Here is a 23,832-nt window from a genome sequence, read left to right as displayed (position 1 = left end):
ATGAGGCATATTCCTATTTGAATGTAGATAAATATTCATGGGAGGACTTCATTTGGGATGAGAAATTTGCTATTAATGAAATTGTTCAAGATATCACAGGCTGCTACTTGTATTTTTGCAGTGAAGGTGGTTTGTGTTGTGAAAAACATGCCTTGAAAGGCACTTTCAGTATCACCTAAAAAAGAAATATCTCTTGGTGTTTTGTGTTTGTTTGTTTATTTTAATAAATGCAGTCATGTGTGTTCCAGTGCTATTTTGTCTCTTTTGAGCTTAAGACTAAAGTCATTGGGGGCTTTTGTTTTGTGGTAGGTTGGTTGGTTTGTTTTTGTTCTGTATTTTTTTTCTTCCTGTTTTCTCTGTGGATTTAATCTCAGTTTCTTGAAAGGAAAGAAAAGTTTTTACTAAACAGAGATACATTGGTCTTATACCTCAAGGCTTATGGGGAAAATGCATTGAAAGATTATATCCAGATGAAGACAGAGATATTTCATGGGAGAGGAATAGCAAGAAAAATTTTTGTCTTGAGTTTCATCCCTTGTGTGATTTCTCTGGTGATTCAGTAGCAGAGTTCCTCCCTGAACCATGTTATTCTTTGAGAGGTGCTCTAAGAGCTTGCTTATTTTTATTACTGATTTTCATTAAATTGTAGGATTATGACGTGTTTCACATCTCTAGCACTATAAAATATCCAGGAAATTGGTCAGTAAATTAGAAAACTTTTGAAGAGATTGGTTGACATACATAGAGTGTATGTTAAAGCTTAAGCTTTGGTTTCTTAGGGGAAACTAGCACTGTGTAACATTGTTAAAACAGGTCTAAGTGCTTTAAGAACTGCTGGATTCTTAGATCATGACAAATAGTTGTTAATGAGGAATCAATGAGTGGTTGTTTTAGTGAATTAGCGTAAAGATTAATCTTATTCAGCATTCCTACACATAATGGTGAAGTAAATCTAAAATTGCCAACAATAAAATTTGTAGATTGCCCAAGATCAAGGGACATATCAAGGGCAGAGCACTTGCTGGTGCTACTCCTGCGTTAGGTCAGATTCTTTGGGCCTTAGCATGGTCATGTTCAAATTGCACACTCAGGAACTAGCAGAACAGTTGTATCTGCACTGTGGAGATCATATTCTGGAAAGCTGTAGTTCTGAAGTAAGTTAAGGGAATCTTCAGCTCCAGGAATTTGTCTGCAGCATATTTAGATATGCAGAGAATGGGGATGTGTGGAGATGGCCTGTGAATCCCTGTCAATCTGTACATTGGAGGAGAGAATTAGAAGATGCCAGGAAGCCTTTGCTGGACAGCATGCCTGGGGAGAGGGATCTAATCAAGCCAGCGCTATCAGTATTACTTGCTACTCCTTGATGAGATTCCTCATATTCAAGGATTGTATTGCTCAGAGCTTTTGTAATCAGTTCCTGGGTAAATCACAGAAGGAAGAGCTTCTCAAGTTTGTGTGGTTTTTTTGTTTTGTTTTGTTTTTTTCTGTTGTTGTTTTGTTTTGCTTTGTTTTGTTTTTTTTGCATGATGTATCCCTAAGGTTTTATTATTTATATAGCTACTAGACTACTATTGCACCAATGTTATTTCCAAAGAGTTGAAAGGAAATAAAACCTTATCTATTGTAGGAGCAGATAGAAGATGCTTAATGGGTAGAAAGGGCTGTTTTCCTCTAATCAGGTAAAGAGCTGGATTTACACTCTTGTAGTTGTGCACAGGTTTGATTGGATTCCCTCTAGGCTTTTTGATGATAGACCCTACAATAGTGACAAATGCTGAGGTTGTGCTCTCAAAGGAGCAGCACAACAAAATTCACATTATATGGTTCTGTAACAAATCTACTAAGTTTTGGCAGGCAGTGTGTTAAATGTTTTATCTGATTCAGAGCCAAAATACCATGTGGATGTTACAGATGGTGATATGCATGCTCTTGGAAAGAATGCCTCCAGCCCTAGCTGCAAATGGCTAACTAATTAATTATTGTACAATGAGTTCTTGATAATGATACAGTGGTAAAGAGGCAGAAGATGTACAGGCAATAAGTGGTACCAATGAGAGAACCACTGTAACTGGGACAGGGTACAGTCACTGTGGTAGCCAAAATGGGGCTGGGAAACAGGACTCAGTGTCATTTCCTTTTTCTCCTTACTGAAACAGTCTGCTTTTTGGATCCCCATAGAGGCTAAAATAGCCTAGCAATAACAACAATGACTGAAAGAGTAACCAAAAGCCCCATGCCACAAGTTAATCTGGAAATCAACCATCTGTGTTTATTCTTGGTAAAGACTATGTAGGCTGTGTTCTGAAATACCAAGGCTGCCTCCTTCAAAAGTGTGTTGGGTTTTCACGTATCATTACAGACACTGAGGACTTGTTTACATGTGCTGAAAGTGTGTTTTATTATTCTGGTTGCTTTTCTTAAAGGAAACAAATATTTTGAAGTGGTTAATTTATGAGAATAAATATTATTCAGCAGGTTCCTAAACTCTCTAAGGTAAATAATATAGACATGGTAAAGGCCAGCTCTGTTATATTAATAATTGATGTTTGGCTTCCTCTTAGCTCAACTGTAATCTATTCATTGTGCTTTGTAAAGCTGCAATTAGAGCTGAATTACAGTAATCAATAGAGCAGCAGCATTTAGAATCAGGGAACATAAATAGAGGGTAATTTTGCACATAGAAGTTTTTTGAGGTATATTGCAAAACCTACCATAATTGGATGGAATTTTAAATGATCGTAAAGGAGATTAAATTATAATTGATATAGACATTTTCAGAGGTTCTGTTTTTAACTAAAACCAAGTTCTAACAATCTGACTGAAATTATTTCCCTTCCTTTACTTCTATCATGTCTCTCAGTCAGCCCATACACTAGTGATGTGTCGAGGAAAATGCAGCATTCTTGCATTTGTCCAAACATCTATGCTATTTGTGGGCAGGTGAAAGGAAGAGAGGGGAATATGATAGGAAGCAGGTCCTTCATTTGGAAGACTGAGTGTCACATCTAGGAGGCTGTAAAAATGGGTAATATTAATGGGCAAGTTGAAGAGAAACAGAAGAAAACTCACATGTGCTACAGCCAAAGGAAATACAGAGTCTGTTAGGGAGGAAAAAGCAATTTGAAAAACAAACCCCCAAATCCTCTCAAGATTCTATAAGAAAGTTTTGGTTAGCTGTTCCCAAATATAGAGACTTACAGTGAGAAATGTTGATAGTGCCCAGACTTTGGTGTAAAAAGAAACAATAGAGAAGGAAAGGCACTGTGTTTGATACTGAAAAGAAAGGAGTTGCAGTACTGAGATGTGATGTCCTATAAAGCTTGTGTACATAGAGACTTAGAATCATGGAATCATTAAGGTTGGAAAAGACCTTTAAGATCATCTAGTCAAACCATAACCCAACTACCATGACCACTAAACTATATGCTGAAGTGCCACGTCTACACACTTCTTGATAACCTCCAGGAACGGTGACTCCACCATCTCCCCAGGTAGCCTATTCCAATGCCTCTCCACTCTCTCAGTAACAAATTTTTTTCCTAAGTGTCCAATCTAAACTTCCCCTGGCACAACGTAAACCCATTTCCTCTCTTCCTATCTCTGGTTTCTTGGGAGAAGAGACCAACACCAACCTCACTACAAGCTTGTTTCTGGTAGTCCACAGAATCACAGGATAGTAGGGGCTGGAAGGGACCTCAAAAGATTGTCTAGTCCAGTCTACCTGCCAGAGCAGGATCACCCATACCTTATCACACAGGAGTGCATCAAGGCAGGTTTTGAATATCTCCAGAGAGGGAGACTCCTGGGCAGCCTATTCCAGTGTTCCATCACCCTCACAGTGAAAAAAATTTTCCTCATGTTTACATGGAACTTCCTATGCCTCAACTTCCACCCATTGCCCCTTGTCCTGTCATTGTAACTGAGCTGACTCTGGTGTCAGGTCTTGCCAAGAATCTAGCTTCTGTCTCCATTGCTGGAGAGAAGTTGCTTTGGCAGCACAGGATACTGGACGTTCCATACAGAATTGCTCTAGGGGGGAGCAAGCTACCAGTACAGGTTGAGTTGCAGAGTATGGTGAGCTGGATACAGAGCTGATGGGACTCACTGGAAGACTGTTAATGTAAAAGCACAATATTAAGTGATGGTTAGTATTAATTATCACTATCATATTCTCCTTCTCTAGAGCACTGTGATATTTGAGGTGAAACTAAGTGCTTTCAGTCGTCTAGGAAGTGTGTAATGGCTCAATAATGTATTCCCTGTTGTGACTTTTAGATTTCATGCCATGGCAATAGAAGTATAAAATGTGTTTAATTAACAGAAGAGGCCAATTTTATTGAACAAACGTGCCAAATAAATAACAAAAAGTAGGACCATTAACATGTTGGTCCAACTTCTCAAACACAATTTTCATTTTACTACAGAAATTTAAAAACAAAACATCTGTCAATTAATGCAATTATTTTTTTATTAATGCAATTAGTTTTTATTTTCCTGGTGGCAATAAAGCATTAAGTAGGAACTATCAAGTGGATGGAAAAAAACTGGTATTTAAAGCGATATGGAAAGAGGTGCTTCCTGGCTAGAGTTTTGCACACCTGAACAAGGAAATTAAATAATTAAAGATATGTTTAAAACATTACATTTTCCTGGGAAGCTTCAGCTTGTCACTTTGTAGTGAATGTATCACTCTCTCTGTGTGTTATGTTTTAATGATGCCTTCATCTTTCTCATAAGGCATATTGTATTCTGACACAACCCTCCTTAATACGCCTATTGTGACAGTTGTCGAGCAATACTGATTGCCTATGCTGAGTAGCATGTCCTGTAATTACTTTCCTCTCCTATCAAGGTATATTATACCTTAGATTCTCTGTACATAGACATGCACCTTCAAATAGTATTATAAGGTGCATTGTATTCCCATTTTTTATCAGCATAATTAAATGATCTCCTTCCACATCATGGAGTAGCATAATGCTTATTGATTTATTGCTGTACCTATTTATGTTGGCTTATCAGAAAGGTGCTTCCAATGCATTAGCAAACCCCTGAAGTGTTTCTGGTAATAGGAAAAAGTGTCTGGATAGCTGTAAATATAGGAAAAAAAGGTTTAGAGTGTTATAAAACTTACAGCAGAAAATTCTACTTGTGTCAAAATCTGTGCTCAGCCAGGCTATCTTAAAGTTATCCTCCACAGGATGACTACTTGAAGAGGAATCGAGTTTCTCTTTGGCTCTAGCCTGCTGCCTTTGGCAGCATTCCCCAACCGTAAGCAGCAGCATACTCGTTTTCTTATTTTGTTTATCCTATATTGAAATGATTTCTGTTAACTTGAAGAGGCAGAAGCTGCTATGTATTAATCCTGTCCTACAAAATGAGAATTCGACACTGTAGTTGGGCATCAGTTTAGAAGCTCTTCCAGAAGCTACAACAATTTGGGGTTAGGAAACCATTAAAATGTTGTAGCCCACTTACATACCTCCACGTATGTGGTGTCTGGGAGGAGGGAAAGTGAGCAAATCAACAAACAAGTCATTCCTACAATAAATCTCTTCTGATTGAACTTGGACACAGCACAGTATGCTACAGAAGAATGAATAAACTGATGATAATAACAGAAGCTGATTACATTGTGATGGGCAATAGCAGCAAATAGGCCTTATCTTGCGCTGTGAAATAGAAACTCATGGCCGAACAAATAAGTCTAGATTCCCAGAGAAAGCATTTTCAGCAGTCTATGGGCAATGACCCTCAAAATTGTGCATTCAAAAAAAAAATATTATTTTTAGAAGTGCAGCCTTGGCCCTTAGTGAGGCTGAGAATAAGGTATTTGTGTTGCTCAATTGCACATGCAATGTATCATCAAATTTTCATCCCATTGAGAAATGCTGGTGTTCACAATTGGATGCTGATCAGGACCTTGTTATTAGCATAGATACTTTCTGCTTTTGCTTTGACAGTCTACTCTTCCTTCTTTCTCTTCATTCAGATAATTAATGATTTTTTATAATCAAGAGAAGAGAATTTTAAAGCACTGAAAATGGACTGGGACTTAACCCCTTGAAGACTTACCTGTCCCATAGAGCACTTGGAGTGCACTCTGATTTAGGATGTGGAGGATAGAGAAGAAGCTGGTTTTGCCTTCTCACGTGATCCCCAAATTTTGAACATGTATGCATACTTTTCTACAACTAGGAAAAAAAAATTTTGACAAATACTTGATTCTTTTAGTAGTACAAATACATGAGTAAAAAGCCACTGTGGTAGCAGTTGGGAGCTTCCCATACACATTATTTCAGCCTGAATCAATGAAGCATTTTGCTTTCAGAAATGTTTAGATTATCCTGAGTTGTTAGTTTAATGACTTTGAGTTTGGTGAACTCTAGTACTCTTGGATTTAAAAAGACTGTGCTTAAAATTAAGCATGTTTGGATTATTTTTTTCTCATAGGGGATTTGTATCTATCATGCGGACTACATCTGTTGTGAAAAAGCTTAAAAACTTAACCTTTTTGTGTATCCTATTAAGAAGTATAATGTCTCTGCTCTATGTTTTTCCTGACCTTTAGCAAAGTTCACTGAACTTTCACAAGTGCAGCTTATACTGAGTGCTTTCTTCTTTTTTACTGGGACAATTAGTCATAAAACTCATTGCTCTTTTTTAATATATCCAAACCCACCAGAACAGAGTGGACCGGTGTGTAGGTCATTCAGTATATTTGTGATCCCTGCATGTGTTACTAAGGTAAACATCCTTAGACCACACTGGATGTCATGCAGAAAAGCAAACTGTAAAATAGATAGTTTTAGTCCTACTTTAGCTGCTAAGAGGCTGGTACAGTATAGGAGAAAAATGATGATGTAAATCTCGGGGGGGTGATAAGATTCTGGCTCCACCCCTCCATGTGCTCCTGACTGGGTGCATTGTATCCTTGTGCCCTCCCTGGCAAAAGAGACTGCAGCAAGATCGGCTGGGTGAGTATGGACACACAAGGAAGGGAAGCTCTCCTAGGCCCTATATCTACTAAGAATCAATCTAGCTATTTGTCAGCATATACTGTTTTCCAGACAGAAAAACATATCACCCTTTTTCTCTACAGAGTTTTCTCTAGAAATATTTCAGCTGCAAAACTGTGAAATAATTAATTAGATTTTCCAGTTACAAATATGCTGTCAATATCCATACAACGGTTCAGCTTGTTCCCCCAAAATGAGAAGATTTTTATTAATTGGTAACTGAAGAAATAATAAAAACAAATATTGTAGCTGAGTATAATTTTCTTGAAAAGATAGCAAAAAATGGGATTTTTTTTCCAAGCCTATTGAAAGAAAACATCAGAAAGCACTAAATCCAACATTATGCTTGCACAAATCAGTGTGAAATTAGTATTACAATGGAATTTTGTATCCTTTAAAAACAATGTGAAATAAAGTAAAATATGCAGCCTACCATATTGTTGCAGCAGTAATAATAATTACTGATGGTTGTCAAAGGTACCTTGCAGCTCTAAAATCTTAAGTCAGATCTTTCCCTCATGAAGAGCGTTAGAAAACAATTGTTCCTGGACTGCCATCTTATTTTGTACTAGTGCAGCACATGAAAATTTTCTTATTATTAAAGATGCTGCATTAATTACTGTTTAGCAGTGCATACTTATCTTTCTAACCACATAGTTAGTAATAACACTTTTGTTTACCCAGTGATAATGTCTGAAAGGAGCACTTCCAGGATCATTCATGGAATAGTCACATGACGTAAAAGCTTTTCAAACTGGGAGCAAGCATTATGTAATGTTTTGATTTGACTGCATGCATTGAAACGTGACCAATTTTCTGAAGCTCAGATTCAAAAACCAGTTGACCTAGCTTCCAACTAACTATTTTACATGGCACAGTTCGGGAGCACAGCTTTACATTTATTTAATGGTGAAAAAGAGGGAAGTGGTCATGTGAAATCTGAGGGACAAAACTGAAATCTGGCTTCAGTTCTGAGTTCTGCTGACTTGCTCTTGTGCAGCTGCATTTGTTAATGTTAGCTCCTGTTTGTCAGAGCTGATCATTATACTTCAATTTTTCCCTGTCAATTTGTTTAGAATGAACTTCTTCCAAGAAAACCTCTTCTGTCATTTATTCATATTTTATGAAAACATATGATACAAAATAATTATTAAAAAGAAAATTCTGTCTGATACAGACATGGAGTTAGCAGTTTATTAAGTACAACTTACTGTACCAGTAAATATATAAATTTAAATATCTTGAACCACACAGAAATATGTGGAGTTTTAAAATGTAAAAGTGCCTGATAAAATTCTAAACAAGCAGTATACATATTTATCACAAAGCAATTAAATATCTTGGTTTGTTTATTCCAAAATTAACTTGGCACATTAATTTCACATGAAAAGAGCTATTTAATAAAATCTTCTGAGAACTGGTATCTGCCCTTTGAATAAGTTATCTAAAAAGCCATTTTATTATGCAAAGCTATGTAAAATAAATTGCATTCAAGCAGTGGTTCAGAAAGTAGCTTATCATAACCTGATGTTCATAAAGAAATGACATAAAAGATCTGGGGATCACTGCTTTGCTTTCAAGATGAGAAAAATTAAGCAGAAATTGTTTTTCATTTGAAAATAGCTAATTTGACATGGAGATAATTATCTTGGTACTTTGAAATGTGATTAACTCTAATTATAGCCAGAAAAAAACCTACAGGGAACAATGAAAACAAAATCTAAATGTGGAAGCATGAGTGTGGACTGTCATGTGTGTGACTCATGTGAGATAGCAGCTCAGTTTTTTACTTTTATTTTTCAAGAGGGCAGCAAGCCTCTTGTAAAAATATGCAACTCTGTCCTCAAACTTTGAATTCCTATTTGCACACATATTCAGCCCTCAGTATAACAGAGTGGCAGGACCAGTGCTTGTGTTAAATGGTTGACTTCTTTAACCATATGTGCACACCAACAGGCACACACATACACACAAAACATAGTTGGCATCCAATTAATGTAAACCCAAGATATTCTTGTTTTGTCCATGAAAAACACAGTGCTTCTAGCAAGATCAGTGTGTGGATTCCAGTTAAGGGATGAAGAAAAGCTATCCAAGCAAATTATTTAGTGGACATTTCCCCTTTTGCCAAAGGAATAAAAACACCAGTAATTCATTCAAAATAGTTAATATTATTCTAGATGTATGGAACCAAACAGTATTTGGTTTCTTTTTAACTGAACTTCATAAATTGCTCCCTTCATTACTGTTTTCTGGACAGTGATATCCACAAGCAATTCCTATGTTGTGCTGTGTTTGAGTTTGGCTTTATTTTTTAAACATTTCCCAGTATTTGTCATGAACCATAGATTTAAACCTGGGACAGTTATATCTAAAGTACATGCAAAGAAGAGAAACCAATGTGTATTATTTAGTACTTTTCATACTGAAGGCTGCTCCTTAGAACTGGTCAGGGAGAGGAAGTCTGGAAGTCTGGCTGTCATTATCCACTTATGCATAGCTCTTATATTTTTGTTTTATGGAAAATAGTAAACAGGATTATAGTTCTTTTAGTTAATGCAGTGTATTAATGCTCTATACCTTTTTTCAAAGGATCTGGCTGTTTTAACTGTTCGTTATAGAATACCAGACAATAAATGGATTATTACTTGTTTGTGTTACCAGCAGTTTAGCATTCCTATCAGACTACCTTTTGAACTGGCAATGTTGTGCTCTCTGTTACACTTCAGCCTGTTTTCTCAAAAGTGCCTGCTGTTATTGATGTCATTGAATAATTGCATTCTTTATGTTATTTTACCAGTTTTCAGTTGGAAACTGGTTTGAGGGTTTTTTGGCTTTAGTTTTCACAGTATCACAGTATTACAGTATATCAGAGGTTGGAAGGGACCTCAAGAGATCATCAGGTCCAACCCCCCTGCCAGAGCAGGATCACTTAGGATAGTCCACGCAGGAATGCATTCAGGTGGGTTTTGAAACTCTCCAGAGAAGGAGACTCCACAACCCCCCTGGGCAGCCTGTTCCAGTGCTCTGTCACCCTCACTGTAAAGAAGTTTCTCCTGATGTTGAGGTGAAATCTTCTGTGTTCTAGTTTGAATCCGTTGTTCTTTGTCTTATCACTGTGAACCACCAAAAAGAGCCTGGCCCCCTCCACTTGACACCCACCCCTCAGGTATTTATAGACATTGATCAGATCCCCTCTCACTCTTCTCAAGACTAAACAGCCCCAGGGATCTCAGTGTCTCTTCATAAAAGAGATGCTCAAGTCCCCTAATCATCCTTGTGGCTCTCCCTTGGATCCTCTCCAGTAGTTCTCTGTCTCTCTTGAACTGGGGAGCCCAAAACTGGACACAGTATTCCAGGTGTGGTCTCACCAGGGCAGAGTAGAGAGGTAGAAGAACTTCCCTAGCCCTGCTGGACACACCTTTCTTGATACATCCCAGGATCCCATTGGTTCTCTTGGCCACAAGAGCACATTGTTGTTCCATGCAGAACTTGCTGTCCACCAGCATTCCAAGGTCTTTCTCTGTGGAGCTGCTGTCCAGCAGGGCAGCCCCTAACCTGTACTGGTGCCTGTTGTTATTTTTGCCCAGAAGCAGGACCCTGCACTTGTCCTTATCAAACTTCATGAAGTTTGCCTAGTTTTGTTTTGTTTTTAAATGGAGTTGGTTAAGGCTTTTTAAAAAATCGTATACAAACATAATTTATTGACTGATGTGTACATAATAGTGTAGAATATGGCTTCTGGGCTCTGACCAACTTGGCTTGGCTTGGTGCTACTGTGCAATCTCCTGAAGCTAATGTGGAGCCAGAAGGCCTAAACCATTGCACTGGGAAGCAAATTAAGACTCCAGGTTTGGATTTCAAGGCTCACAGGTTCATGATGGTGGATGCCTTAACATTTGCAGCTTAAGACAACTTCTTGGGGGAATCTAGCTTTTTAGTGTGAGGTTTCCAGAAATCTCACATTCCCAGCTTTGTACCTGGCAGATTAGAAACATTGGATTCCCCACCAGCTGAGCCTCCATATCTTCAGTAATTTGTAAACACTGGTACATTCATGTGTAATTTCCCATGTTGATTAGTAGGCACTTGTTTCAATGACAATTCCAGCAACATGCCAAAGTTCCTGAAATAGGGTCTTGCCAGCCTTCCCCTTCCTGCCCTTCTTGCCCTTCCAGCTCTAAGGAGGCAGCAGAGAAAAATGAGTCTGAATGGGAATGAGTCACAGTAAGACTGAAGGGAGATGAAAGCTCAAGTAGAGAAGGAAAATTATGTAAGCCTTGTAAAACAAGATTAGGAGTTTTCATCATAAGGGAGTCAAAAAAATCAGCAGAGGAATGAATAGGAGAGGTGAAAGAATGGGCCCTGGTGGAAGAGGATGTTTGCAGTGGTGTGTGACTAGACCAAATGAGGGAAAGGATAAAGCAATCAGGGAGCAGATGAGACTCATTGCCAGTCAATTTAGTTAGACTAAGGTAGATTAAAAATGGGCTGCTAAATTCCTTAGTTGCCACCTGAAAGCTGGACATTAAATCCAAAATATCTGGGCATTCCTACTCATCATCGAGAAAGTCATCAATAATTCTGTAGCAGTTTGGAAATTAATAGGGAAGAAAATTGTGGGTTGGGAATATTGTTTCTTTTCTAATGAAACCACTTTTGTTATATAGTCCCAGTGAACTGGGTGTATGCAAATGACAATTTCCTCAGCCTCCTTTATAGGGTCAGGCTGATTCACAATGTGTTAGGTATGGAAAGAACAAAATAATGCCTTTTTCTTCTGTTCATCTGATAACATTATTTCTGGATGCAAGGAAAACAAATGTCACTTTAAAACTGTAGTTTATTTGTTTGTACATGCTGATGGATTAACTTGAGTATGTTAGATGTGACTACATATTCCTCTTTAATTTTATATGGTTCTGCTGAACTGAGACATCTCTCACTGCTCTAGTTTGTATGACTTAGCTTACTATTTGTACTTAAATACCAGGGAAGATCTGAGTATTTTGGCTGTCCAACTGACCCTGTCAGCTCCTCTAGTATCAATGCATTAAAAAGAAGCTAAAGCAGCATGAAAGCCAGCCTAATGTCCTTCTGCCCTTAAGTTGAAGTTTTTGGGGCTTTACAGAGCACACTTGAGCACATAACTAATGTAAATGTCATGTGTTCATACAGCAATAGCCTATCACCTTTTTTTATGTTCTACTCTGTGTCATTCATACCTTCTGACATATCCCACAGTGACATTTTTTTCCCATGAGAACCTTCTACGATATGCCAAAAATTCTTCAGGGCAGGGAATTGCCTTTTTATTTTAATTACTGCTTAAAGTTCCTTCGACAAACTGATACATAATAATCACGCTCAGTGGCTTGCCTGTTTTACATTTGATATGGCCTGGAAAAATGTATTGCTCCAATTATCCAATTTTCAGGGCAGTGGGGGTCTTTGCCTGTTTCACTCATTAGCTTCCATTTCATGTTACCTTGCTTGGTTCTGGGTACTGGCACACTTGTTTCCAGCACAGCTCCATGCTTCTTTCCAAGCCCCTGAGGCCACACGCCTCCCGCACAGGGCTGATGCAAAGCAGCAAGGAACTGTGTGTGCACATCCTTCCTCAGCTCCCCTCCAGCACAAATCCACCTGCTGTGCTTAGAGGGCAGCTGAGTGAGGCTGTCACATCAACTACCTTTTAAAAATCATCTGCGTAGCTACTGTTGGTTTCATCATCTTGTTTTCCATAATGTTACTGCTTTATTCCTTAAAAAAAAAAACAACAAACTTATTTATGAGAGCAAATCCAGTTGAGGATTTGCAAACACGGAGATGGTGATTCCAGAGCTGAACGTATTGACAGAGCTTGAGTACTAGTGGAGCAATGTGCTGTGCTGCCAATGGGTATATAGAGCCTCTCAGTCCCTCAGTTACATCCTTGCAATTCATATTCTCTTCTATGAACTAGGGAAAAGGATGCTGTTTTTCAAACATACGTTGTTATTGTCTTCATTAGGCCTAATATTTGCAGAAATGCTCAGTTAGAGATAAATATTTTCTAATTCCTTTAGATTTCATTGTGATGATGTTAATCATGATGAATTCTTTCAATATTTAAGAAAATCAATTGTCAATTAGCTTTTATGAGGAATTATACATTGTGGTTAGTCATCAGTTGGGCATTACAGCTTTATTTGACAAGTGCATTATTAAAACATACAGTAATTTGCTTTTGTTATAATCTATCAAAAAACAACACAAGATTCAAAATTAATGTGAGCTTTGGGATTATAATTAGAGCATGTTTTAATAGGAATTGTTTTATAATAGAGTGCTACTGTTCAGAAGTAATTATTTTGTGTGAAGAAAATTTAATTAATACCTTATTTACAGGAACCAGATAGCTTACCTGTTTCTTTTTCATAAATGTTTGAAGACTAATAACTGTATTTACAAGATTGAAACAAGCAGATAATCATTCTAAGATAAATAGGCTTGATTAAATAATAAATGGTTTGGGAAAATATTTTATTTTCAAACTACTGGACTATTTCTTATAAATTTATCTTACCATATGAAGTTGTGTTCCCATTCGATCTGGAGGTTGGTGCTGCATTGCAGGAGTGACCCAAAGTTTATTCAATCACTTTCATAAGCAACTTTTATAATACATTGACCTAGCTTAGCTAATTCTGTAATGCAGTGGTACATCAGTGTGTAATAGTAGCAACAATTGTTATTAAACAAATGAGTGCATTATTTTCTAGCTACTTGGATTAAAGGCTATAGTTGTGACAGGCTCTGTTTAAAAAGTACTTTGAAGACATTCAAGTTAAAATTTGAAAAAAAAAAAAAAAAAAAAAAGATGAGTTTGGGATATTTTGGATACTACTACCTGTGGTACTTGGGGTAGCAATGATTGGAACACCAGCCAGAGAGCACAGTAAAAGTGAATTGATGCCAGCCCAAATGGCTGATATTCTTCCTAGCTATTGAGTATATCAAAGATCATCCTTATCTTGCTCAGAGATATTTATTGACCATAGCTTTCATTACAGACCAGCCAAGTACCACTAAGCTAAAATATATGCAAGTTTTAAAAGACTATGTTCAAGTTTTAAACCTTTTGCTTATGAAGAATGTTCTTACTGGCCTCTTCCTGTCTCATTTGGGAGATGAAATGTGAGCTATATATTTGCTCTGGAATTGGCTTGGCTCTAAGGGAGCCATTACAGTTGTTATTCAAACCTCTGGATTCAGCGTAACTTAGAATTATTGTGTTCTTCTAGTCAGTGGATTATTTGAGTATAGGAAGTGCAGTGTGAAATAAATCTGTATAAACCTGGGCTTTACAAACATTTTTATGTTGAAATCTCTACAGTAATAATAATAACAACAACAATAATATTAGTGGCAACTGTCACCCACTATATACAGGGTATTTATTCAGAGAGCTTTAAATAAATCTGTAGAAGTCTGTTGCTTCATCACAGTTACCATAAAATGAAGGACAGATTATTGCCACTGAAAAAGATAATTACCTGTGCCATTGAAGTCCCTGCATACGAAATTCTGTATGGGTCATGGCTGGCCTACTCTATCTAAAGCATCCACAAGTTGTTTTGGAAAGAGAACAAGAAATATGCAAGACTAGAGCTGTCCTTCCTCTGGGTTTATAGTCACAGTTTCCAGCAGATATCTTCTGTAGGCTTCTCTTGAACCCACAGACTGAGCCTGGAGCATTCTGTTCAAGAGCCAGATATGGACCTTCCTCTCTGAATTTTCTGTTCCACTTGTCAAGCCTTGTTACCTTTTTTTTTTTTTTTTTAATGCAGTAAATGTGCTTCATCCTGAACCAGAAAATTCTTCTCTACTCCTTTAAATGTCTTTAAAAAAGGAGTGTTTTGAGCAGTATTAGTTAGGTTCCTGTGCAATTACAGAGCTGTAAAATGCTTCCTGAGCATCTTTCCACATACTCTCCTTCATGTGGGAAAACTCATCCAATCACAATTTACTAGCTGAGAAAGGGGATGCTGTTAAATGCTGCACTGGCAGAAGATGTAACCTACTTCTAGCTTACGTCCTTAAGATTTCTGTCAATTACTCTTCTTGCTATGCTTTATGTCTGATCTGTACTGCATGAAACCTGAGTTCAAATTCTTTTAAACTCATATTAATAACTGATCAAATGTATTGACCTGGGTGGTTGATGCAAGTCTATGAAGAATCAGCAGAGGATATGAATCACTATAGCCTGTATAGTGGGTAGTGAGGAACTATATCACCTTAATCAGTTTTTCAAATTACCCATACCGTTCTGCAAGCAATTGTATTCTGGGTATTACCATTCCTTATCAGGCAGTGTCAGCGTGATGGGGTTAAAATGGTTGTAGAAGAAGGGACAGGAGCTTCTACAGTACCTAGAGTTGTGTCTAAATGGTAGGTATAACTAAAGTATCTTTCACAGGTGAAAGAAATTGTGACTTTAAAACAACACATATGAAAAATATTATATACAGGTATAAGCATTTGGTAGAATGAGTTGTATATATCAAAGATTAGCACACAAATAAAACAAATAAAGTAGGCTGCATAGAGAGGGGTTTCTGTGGTTACTCGGAAGGACATGGAGACTGAAGACAAGTGAGTGCCAAGCTAATCTTGGCCTAAATCAAATACAAACCAAGAGTAATGAAAACACTGAGACTTATGTTCTCACAGAGTGAGTTGGAAGAGCTTTATCAACCCCTACAATTAGTTTTCAAAATCATCTCTAGGACATATCTTTCTTGTGTGTTTTAAAGACTTCAAAGCAGTGTGTCATTCACACTGCAGTGCAACTGGGACGCAGCTTAGCAGATAATGGTAATAGCAGTCTTTAAAATTCTTAGATGCAATTGTTTTTTATAAACATCAGTTAAATGAGTTGCTAAAGATGATTCTAGTGAAGGACTTCAGTATTATTTAATTACTGTAAGTTATTTCAAAATAGAAATATGAACAGATAAATGTAGATGTTTCCATAAGCTGCACAGGAAACAACATAAACTGCAACTAAGTCTAAAGTATATAAGCTAGAAACCAAATATGTGCTATGTTTGGATTTTTTTTTCTTCTCTCACAAAGAATGAACTGATACTGGTAAAACTAATTACAAAAGAAAATGGAGAAATTTGAAGAAAATTTGTATTGTCTAAATACTAAACAGCTAAAAAATATTCTCTTAAAGCTTGTTTGGGTGAAGACAGCAAAAAACCAGCATGCAAGAAGCTGCCAAAAATGTTAACATATTATATCTCACCTGGGAAAAACATATTGATAATAGACTACTGATGAATGAAAGACACAGAATGAGGCAACTTCTGCTGCCTCTGAGCATTGTGAAAAATAAACAGAAGAGAAAATTACTTAAATATCTTGAACATCATGGGAAGAAAGGCAGTCACAGATTCAAGAGATTTTTCATTGCAGGTTGCGAGATCTTCTCCACCAAAGGTACAGACTGTGACTCTGGCCACACTGTATGCAGCAGAGATTTGGCAGTCAGGAAGTTGTAATTCCTTACTGTTCATGGTATATTTATTTTGCCACTTAAGATTAAAGCCTTATAGCACTATTCAGTTTAGCACTTAAAATGAGACTACCGTTTTACGTGTAGGATGTACTTCCTATGTGCTATATGCATCAATTGCAGCAACTTATTCCATGCTGACCTTAGACCTCTTTGAAGAAAAATACTGGATTAATCAAGATAAGAATTATTTCTAGATTGATGGTCTCTGAACATAAAGCCTGTCTGATCCATAACCACAAGCTAGATCATGACTTCATGATTTTATCCCTCATTTTCCAGACTTCTTTTAACATACCCAGTTGATCAGGTTTTTTTACTGGGGTTATGGGTGCAAATGAAGTAGGGGACCAGAGTTTGGAAGTGCACTCAGTGCAGAGCCTGTGGAGCATCACTCCTGTCTACAGAAGAAACTGATGGATGTGACACTTACTGCATAGCAGGTGATCTGCTGGCATAAGTGGAAGTATGTTTGCCTGAGAAATGAAACCAACTGAAAAGGCAGAGAGGAGAAAAAATTTGGAAGATAAATAGCACTGGCAATAGCAACCTTTAGTGAACTCCATGGAGCAGCCCAGAGATGACAAGAAATATAGGCTGAAAAAGTTTGATGATTTATAGACTGTGTATAAGAATGGCCCATATCTATTGATATGAATCACAAGTAAGACAGGCTATCTGTCAAAGTAGGAAACGATCTTCAAAAACTAATGTTTCTGAAAAATGATTGGCACAAGATGAGAAGATCTTCATCACATGCAATTAAATTAAATGATTGTGGAGATCTCTCTGTAGGTTAAGAAAAGTGACAGGACAAGCTGAGTGGTACTGTGATTTTGGTCAAAAAATTATTGGATTAATGTCCAGCCTTCCAAAATCTGATACAGAAACACCCTAGTAAAGGTTATATTATTACATTCTAAGAGGCTGGCATACACTCATTTGCATGTACAAATATATATGTATAGGTAGGAGGTTTTCTTATAAAATAAAGCAAGAGTTTGGCTATGAGATACACAATGCCAGATATGCCTTAGGAGGTAAGAGCAATGTTTTATTTAGTTAGAATCATAGAATCAGTCAGGGTTGGAAGGGACCACAAGGAGCAGCCAGTTCCAACCCCCCTGCCATGGGCAGGGACACCTCACACTACATCAGGCTGGCCAGAGCCTCATCCAGCCTGGCCTTATACACCTCCAGGGATGGGGCCTCAACCACCTCCCTGGACAACCCATTCCAGGCTCTCACCACTCTCATGGTGAAGAACTTCTTCCTCACATCCAGTCTGAATTTCCCCACTTCCAGCTTTATTCCATTCCCCCTAGTCCTATTACTACCTGATATCCTAAAAAGTCCCTCCCCAGCTTTCTTGTAGGCCCCTTTCAGATATTGAAAAGCCACAAGAAAGTCACCTCGGAGCCTTCTCTTCTCCAGACTGAACAGCCCCAACTCTTTCAGTCTGTCCTCATAGGAGAGGTGCTCCAGCCCTCTGATCATCCTGGTGGCCCTTCTCTGGACACCTTCCAGCATGTCCATATTCCTCTTGTAATAGGGGCTCCAGAACTGGACACAGTACTCCAGGTGGGGTCTCACCAGAGCTGAGTAGAGGGGGAGAATCACCTCCCTTGACCTGCTGGCCACACTTCTCTTGATGCAGCCCAGGATCTGGTTGGCTTTCTGGGCTGCAAGTGCACATTGACAGCTCATGTTGAGCTTCTCCTCCACCAGCACCCCCAAGTCCCTCTCCTCAGGGCTGCTTTCTAGCCAGTCACTGCCCAGCCTGGATTTGTGCTCGGCATGGCCTCGACCCAGATGCAGGACCTTGCACTTTGTCTTACTGAACCTCCTGAGGTTGGCTTGTGCCCACCTCTCCAGCCTGTCAAGGTCCCTCTGGATGGCATCCCTTCCCTCCAGCATGTCTGCTGCACCAAAAAGCTTGGTGTCATCAGCAAACCTGCTGAGGGTGCACTCAATGCCCCTGTCCATGTCACCAACAAAGATGTTGAACAAGACTGGTCCCAGGACTGAGCCCTGAGGGGACTCCACTTGTCAGTGGCCTCCACTGGGACATGGAGCCATTGACAGCCACTCTTTGGGTGTGGTCATCAAGCCAGTTCTTTATCCATCTAGTGGTCTACCCATCAAACCCATGTGTCACCAGTTTGGAGACCAGGATGTGGTGTGGGACACTGTTGAAACACACAAATGTTTTGAAAGTTACTAATCTTTCTAATCAGTGGCCAGTAGAGAGATATTTTTACTTTGCACTGTAGTATGAAGCAGAGGTATTAAAATAGTGGCTTCTGCTTGTGAAAACATGAAAACATCTAATTCAAAGCATATTACAGGTGTAAAAAGAAAAATGTAGAGCTAAATCTGCAATCTTTTTATCATGCAGTCAAAATTGGGTGTCATTATACAGAAAAAATAATTTCCAGGTCAGAATTTATCATGCAAGTATAAGTACTTCAATGTGAAATCTATGAGCTGTATCTTGTCTAGCTTGCACAAAACCCCAGTGTACTTCAGGCCTCCTGGTATTTTAGTACTTCATTCAAAGATAGAGTTTGGCTGGAACTGGAAATAAAGACCCAACTGTAGCCTGCCATAACTGACAAGCTGTTCTGTATGTAGTGGTGGCATCCTTGAGGTGACAGTTCAGACTGACGTCTGAAATGCTTTGTCATACTTGTTGAAATTCAAACGGAGAGTTGTGTTATCTTACCTGAAGGCTGCATTTGTTTCTCCATGCTTTCAGAGTCAGCATCATAGTAAAAGAGGTTTCAAAGTTTTGACCTTTATTTGGCCCAGCCCATAGGCAACAGGAAGGAATTTTCACACAAATCTTTTTCAGTCTTAAAACATTTCTAAAACAACCTTTTGCTACATTGCACATTGGATTAGTCCAGACCAAGAGTGAGTGGTTCCTTATTTTTCACCCTCTGTAAAACTTGGATTTCCCTTTTTACTTCCTTCTCAACTTTACTTGTTTTGGAAAAGTGTCAGAAATTTTCCAGGTCCTAAGCGCCTGACCTGGTGCCTAGGTATGTACAAGATAAAACCTTATCTGAAAAAAAAACTTTAGAATACTAACACTATATGCTTATTTTTGTCCACATCATCATAACATTACATTGTTATCCTTCTAGCTAAGCAATTATAAGCTGCCTCTGAACAATGTAAAAAATTTTCTACTTAGGGAGGGTTTTATTTACCTTTTTCCTTCACTTCCTTTGAAAACAAATGCACTGGGAGGAAAAGGATTAACATCTCATAGGGTTTTATACTGAAACTTCAAAAAAGAAATTTATAGCAAGATCTTTTTAAAAAATGTCCCTTCCCATAATGGAGTGAAAACCACCACCAAAACCAAAAAACCCAAAAAACCCCAAAACAAAACCCCCCCCAAAAAAACCCAAATAACTAAACTATGTGGTATGAAAAAAACCAATGGCTTTGTAGTTCAGTGTCTATCTTGAATCAGCAGCCTTTCAGGAGGGCTCCATAAAGACACCTGCTGTGTGCTGCGGTACCTCTTTAGACACAAGTTTGTACACAAATCAACACATGTTATCAGAAGTCAGGAACAAGCGCTCACTCCACGTTTTTATTACAATTTAACACAAGGAAGCATCTGATACATACTTCTGGTTGAGAATCTAGACTGCTAATTTGTTTTTAGCATCATCTAGTTTTACAGTATTCCTGAATTTCACTTAATGCTTTTGAGTCTACATTCACAGGAACATGAGTGAGCAAAGCACTTTGTCATTCAGCCAACAATCACGACATCATCACCAATAAATTGGTAAGTTGGAACCTCAAGGTTATAGGGGGCAGGACCTTTCCTGATTCTGCCAGAGGCATCATAATGGGACCCATGGCAAGGGCAGTAATAACCGCCAAAATCTCCAGAGTTTGCAATGGGTACACAGCCAAGGTGAGTACAGACACCTATGAGAATGACCCATTCTGGTTTCTTGACTCTGTCTAAGTCATGCTGCGGATCCCTCAGTTTAGACACATCAACTTCAGCTTCCTGATTAATCTCTGCCTGTGTTCTGTGTCGCACAAAAAGGGGCTTCCCTCTCCACTTGAAAGCCATGTTCTTGCCTTCTGGAATGTCAGACAACTTGATCTCAATCTTTGACAATGCTAGCACATCAGCGGAGGCACTCAGGCTGGAAATAAACTGTGTGACAACATTCTTAGCAGCATATGCAGCTGCTACACATGTTGTTGCAGTCACCAGGTAGGAAAACCCTTTTCTAGCTTCACTGCTGCTTTGAGAAGATGTGGTGGGATCTAGCACATCTTGACGACGGTAGGCAGAAAAGTCAGGTACTGTGACATCATTATGGAGGAAACGAACACTAGCAGGTGCTGCAAGAAAAAGAACAGGAAATGACAACACTTTCTGGTAAAAAAACACAATGTACTTTAAATTATACTTTTTTTAATTGCATTTCTTGGAATAACGTGTAAAAGTTACTCCAAAGTCTGGGTAGGATTCCACTAATTACATGTCTCAAGTTGTGAGAAAAGGGTTTCCAGAAGATGTTTTTTGTAGATGAACACGTGATCTGCAAAATCATTTTGCCAATTCTTTGAAAGTTACACAATGTCTGGTAAGAGTACAGAAAAATCTGAGAAGTTCTGGATTTGAAGTGAACTGTACGGGTTTTCAGAAGACTTCAAGGAAAAAGTCCTGCAGCATACCATGGCTAGCTAAGAAAAGACAGACATTTTCCATTCAAATGTTTCCCTGAAAAGAACTGTCATGAAGACATTTTGCCAGTAATGATTGCACATCTGTAGCCTAACACTTCTGTGCTTTGACTTACATAACTTCTATGCCTTTAATAATCTTAAGTGTGTGGCCAAAGATTTTTAAACATACATCACAATATCAGGCATCCCCCTTTACATTAGTCTGTTGTCAAAGCTAACTGCTCCAGTCAATAACTTTTAAACCTGCAGTCCCCAATTTGCCAGGCTCCCTTTGCAGAAAGATTCAGCTATAAAGCTAATAACTACCCAATTCCCAAGCTTTTCAAATAGGATTCCCATGTCAAACTTGCTGCTAAACTAAGAAGATGCAATGGCTGACCAAGACGCCTTCTATTAGTCTCTCTGGCAAAAAAGGTCTGCTCAAAGAAAATTTATAAGCCAAAGAAAAGAACAGGCCCTAGACTGAACACTTGCTACTTGCTAAAGTGCAACCTGTTATTGAAAAAACTATTTAGTCTTTTTTTTTTCTAGCAGTTGGCACAAAGTGCATAAAAACCATTATCTCAAGGTACCTAAAATAACCTCAGGGATTTGTACATGATAGAATGTGTAATACATTGACACTTATTTATGAGTAACTCAGTGGTGTCATCCATAGGATTTTAACTGCAGAGAAATTAAACTGAAATTCAAAATTCTATGAGTAAACCATACTAATTCATTTCAGAACCATGCTTAACAATAAGCAATACAATTCACTTCTAAAAATTCCTCATGCTCAGTAAAAAGCACGACTGATGTTCAGTAGAACTAAAAATATAACTATCACCTACTTTAGTTACAGATTGGTACAATTTTCACCTGAATATATCCTTTAAAGTTGAGAACCAGGTGAAGTACATAGTTCTAATCACCAGAGCGTTTTCCACAAGGCAGTGCCATCTCCATGACCTGCATGACTATCCCATCTAACAGTTATCCTGTGCAACTGTTAGGCCATGCCGAGCAGCAGGGCAGAGCAACTGTCCTCCCTAAAATGCAAATCGGCCTGTTTCATTAAGACCTGCCTTTGGCTCTGCAGGAACGAACTGGGAGTAAAGTTACCCAGCTGAGGCTTCTCTGAACACTGCATGAACTGAGGGGAAATACAGCAATTCCAAGAGGAAACTGCCAAGGTTTTGCCACAAGGAGTTCATGGCTAAATCTCCAACAGTAAAACGCACTGTGTGCTCTCGCTGCACACCTCTGCTTTGACGCCTCTCAGTTAAATACCCGACTGAGCTAAAGAGAATTTTCCTTCATCTTCCCAACTGCAAAATTAATACCCACCCAGGTGTCATCCAAAGGCAACGTATGCATGTTACCGTAATATGACAACCTGGAATCACGAATGGTTTTTAAAAACAAGCAGGAGAACCTCTCAAGGAACTCACGACTCTGCCTGCCAGGCTGGCCTCGCCAGTTGCTTCTGGGAGCCCCGGTTCACCCCGAGGACACAGGCCGAGAGCTTCCCGAGAAGAACCGAGGCCCTGGAGCCCCAGCCCTCGGCCCGCCTCAGCCTGCCGAGCCGAAGAGATGGGGCCGCCGCCCGACCCCGCCACGAGCGTCTCCCCCGGCGCTCCCCCAAGGCCCGCCCTGCGGCGAACCGGCCCTAGCTCGCACCGCTGAGGCTGGCGCTGGCGACAAGGTCCCCCCGGGCCGACCGGCCGCTCATCGATTCCCGGCACAGCAGAGGCCGCTTCAGGTCCAGCGGCACCTTCTCACCCCGACGTGCCACCGCTGGCGCCAGCGGCTTCAGCGGGCCGGGCACGACGTGTGCCGCGGCTGACAGGTAGGGCGCGAAGGGCCCGGAGCGGGCGGCCACGGACAGCATGGCGGCGGCAGTAGCTGCTGGGCCGGTCACCGCTGCGACCTTCCTGGCAGCGGGAACTGCGCACGCGTGCTGACGTCACGTAGTGGTAGCCTGCAGTCGCGTAGTGGTAGCGTCGTGGTAGCGCCGTCGGGAGGCACCTCTGACGTCACTGCAGGGGTGCGGCGCTGTTCCTTCTGGTGCTTGCCTGTGGGAGCTGCTGCTGCTGCGGCCGTGGCAGTTGCTGGTTTCCCGTTCTTGGGCAGCGCGGAACATCTCTGTCCGGCTGTGGCCGCAGCTGCCCGGCGGGGAGAGTGAGATCCCGGGGCGCAGCAGCCCTTGAGCCTCCTTAGCAAGCGCTGTGATGGCGGGAGGGGCCGGATACAGCAACCGCAGGACTCTGGAGGAGTGGTCGGGAACACCCCGGCTCAGTGCCGCGAGCTGGGATCTTGAAATCGTGGGTTCATGTCAGGCTGGATCTGGGGGAGTTTGTGGAAAGGGGGATAGGGCATGTAGGTGACACAGTGGGTGTCCTGGGCTGTGATAAGCAGCAAGCCGCCTGTGGCTGTGATGCGGTGAGCCAGGCAGGTGAGCAAAGGCAAGCACAGCGTTCTCCTATGCCGAGGTGGTAGTGTCTATCTCTTAGTAATTTATCTTAGTTC

The 23,832-nt window shown here is 39.7% G+C and overlaps 1 protein-coding gene across 1 annotated transcript; it reads right to left on the bottom strand.

Moving 5' to 3' along the window:
• Positions 1-20,005: 20,005 nt before the first annotated feature.
• On the bottom strand, positions 20,006-23,194 carry LOC128973427 (cytochrome b-c1 complex subunit Rieske, mitochondrial). The gene is made up of 2 exons (XM_054389735.1): positions 22,984-23,194; positions 20,006-20,973 (listed from the first exon to the last, which is right to left on the bottom strand). Exons 1-2 carry the CDS (start codon positions 23,192-23,194, stop codon positions 20,363-20,365), a joined length of 822 nt encoding a protein of 273 aa, XP_054245710.1. The 3' UTR covers positions 20,006-20,362.
• Positions 23,195-23,832: the final 638 nt, after the last annotated feature.

This window comes from Indicator indicator, chromosome 19 (assembly GCF_027791375.1).
Source record: "Indicator indicator isolate 239-I01 chromosome 19, UM_Iind_1.1, whole genome shotgun sequence".
NCBI lineage: Eukaryota > Metazoa > Chordata > Aves > Piciformes > Indicatoridae > Indicator > Indicator indicator.
The sequence above is the reverse complement of the archived record's forward strand: the minus strand, read 5'-3'. Positions and strand labels throughout refer to the sequence as shown.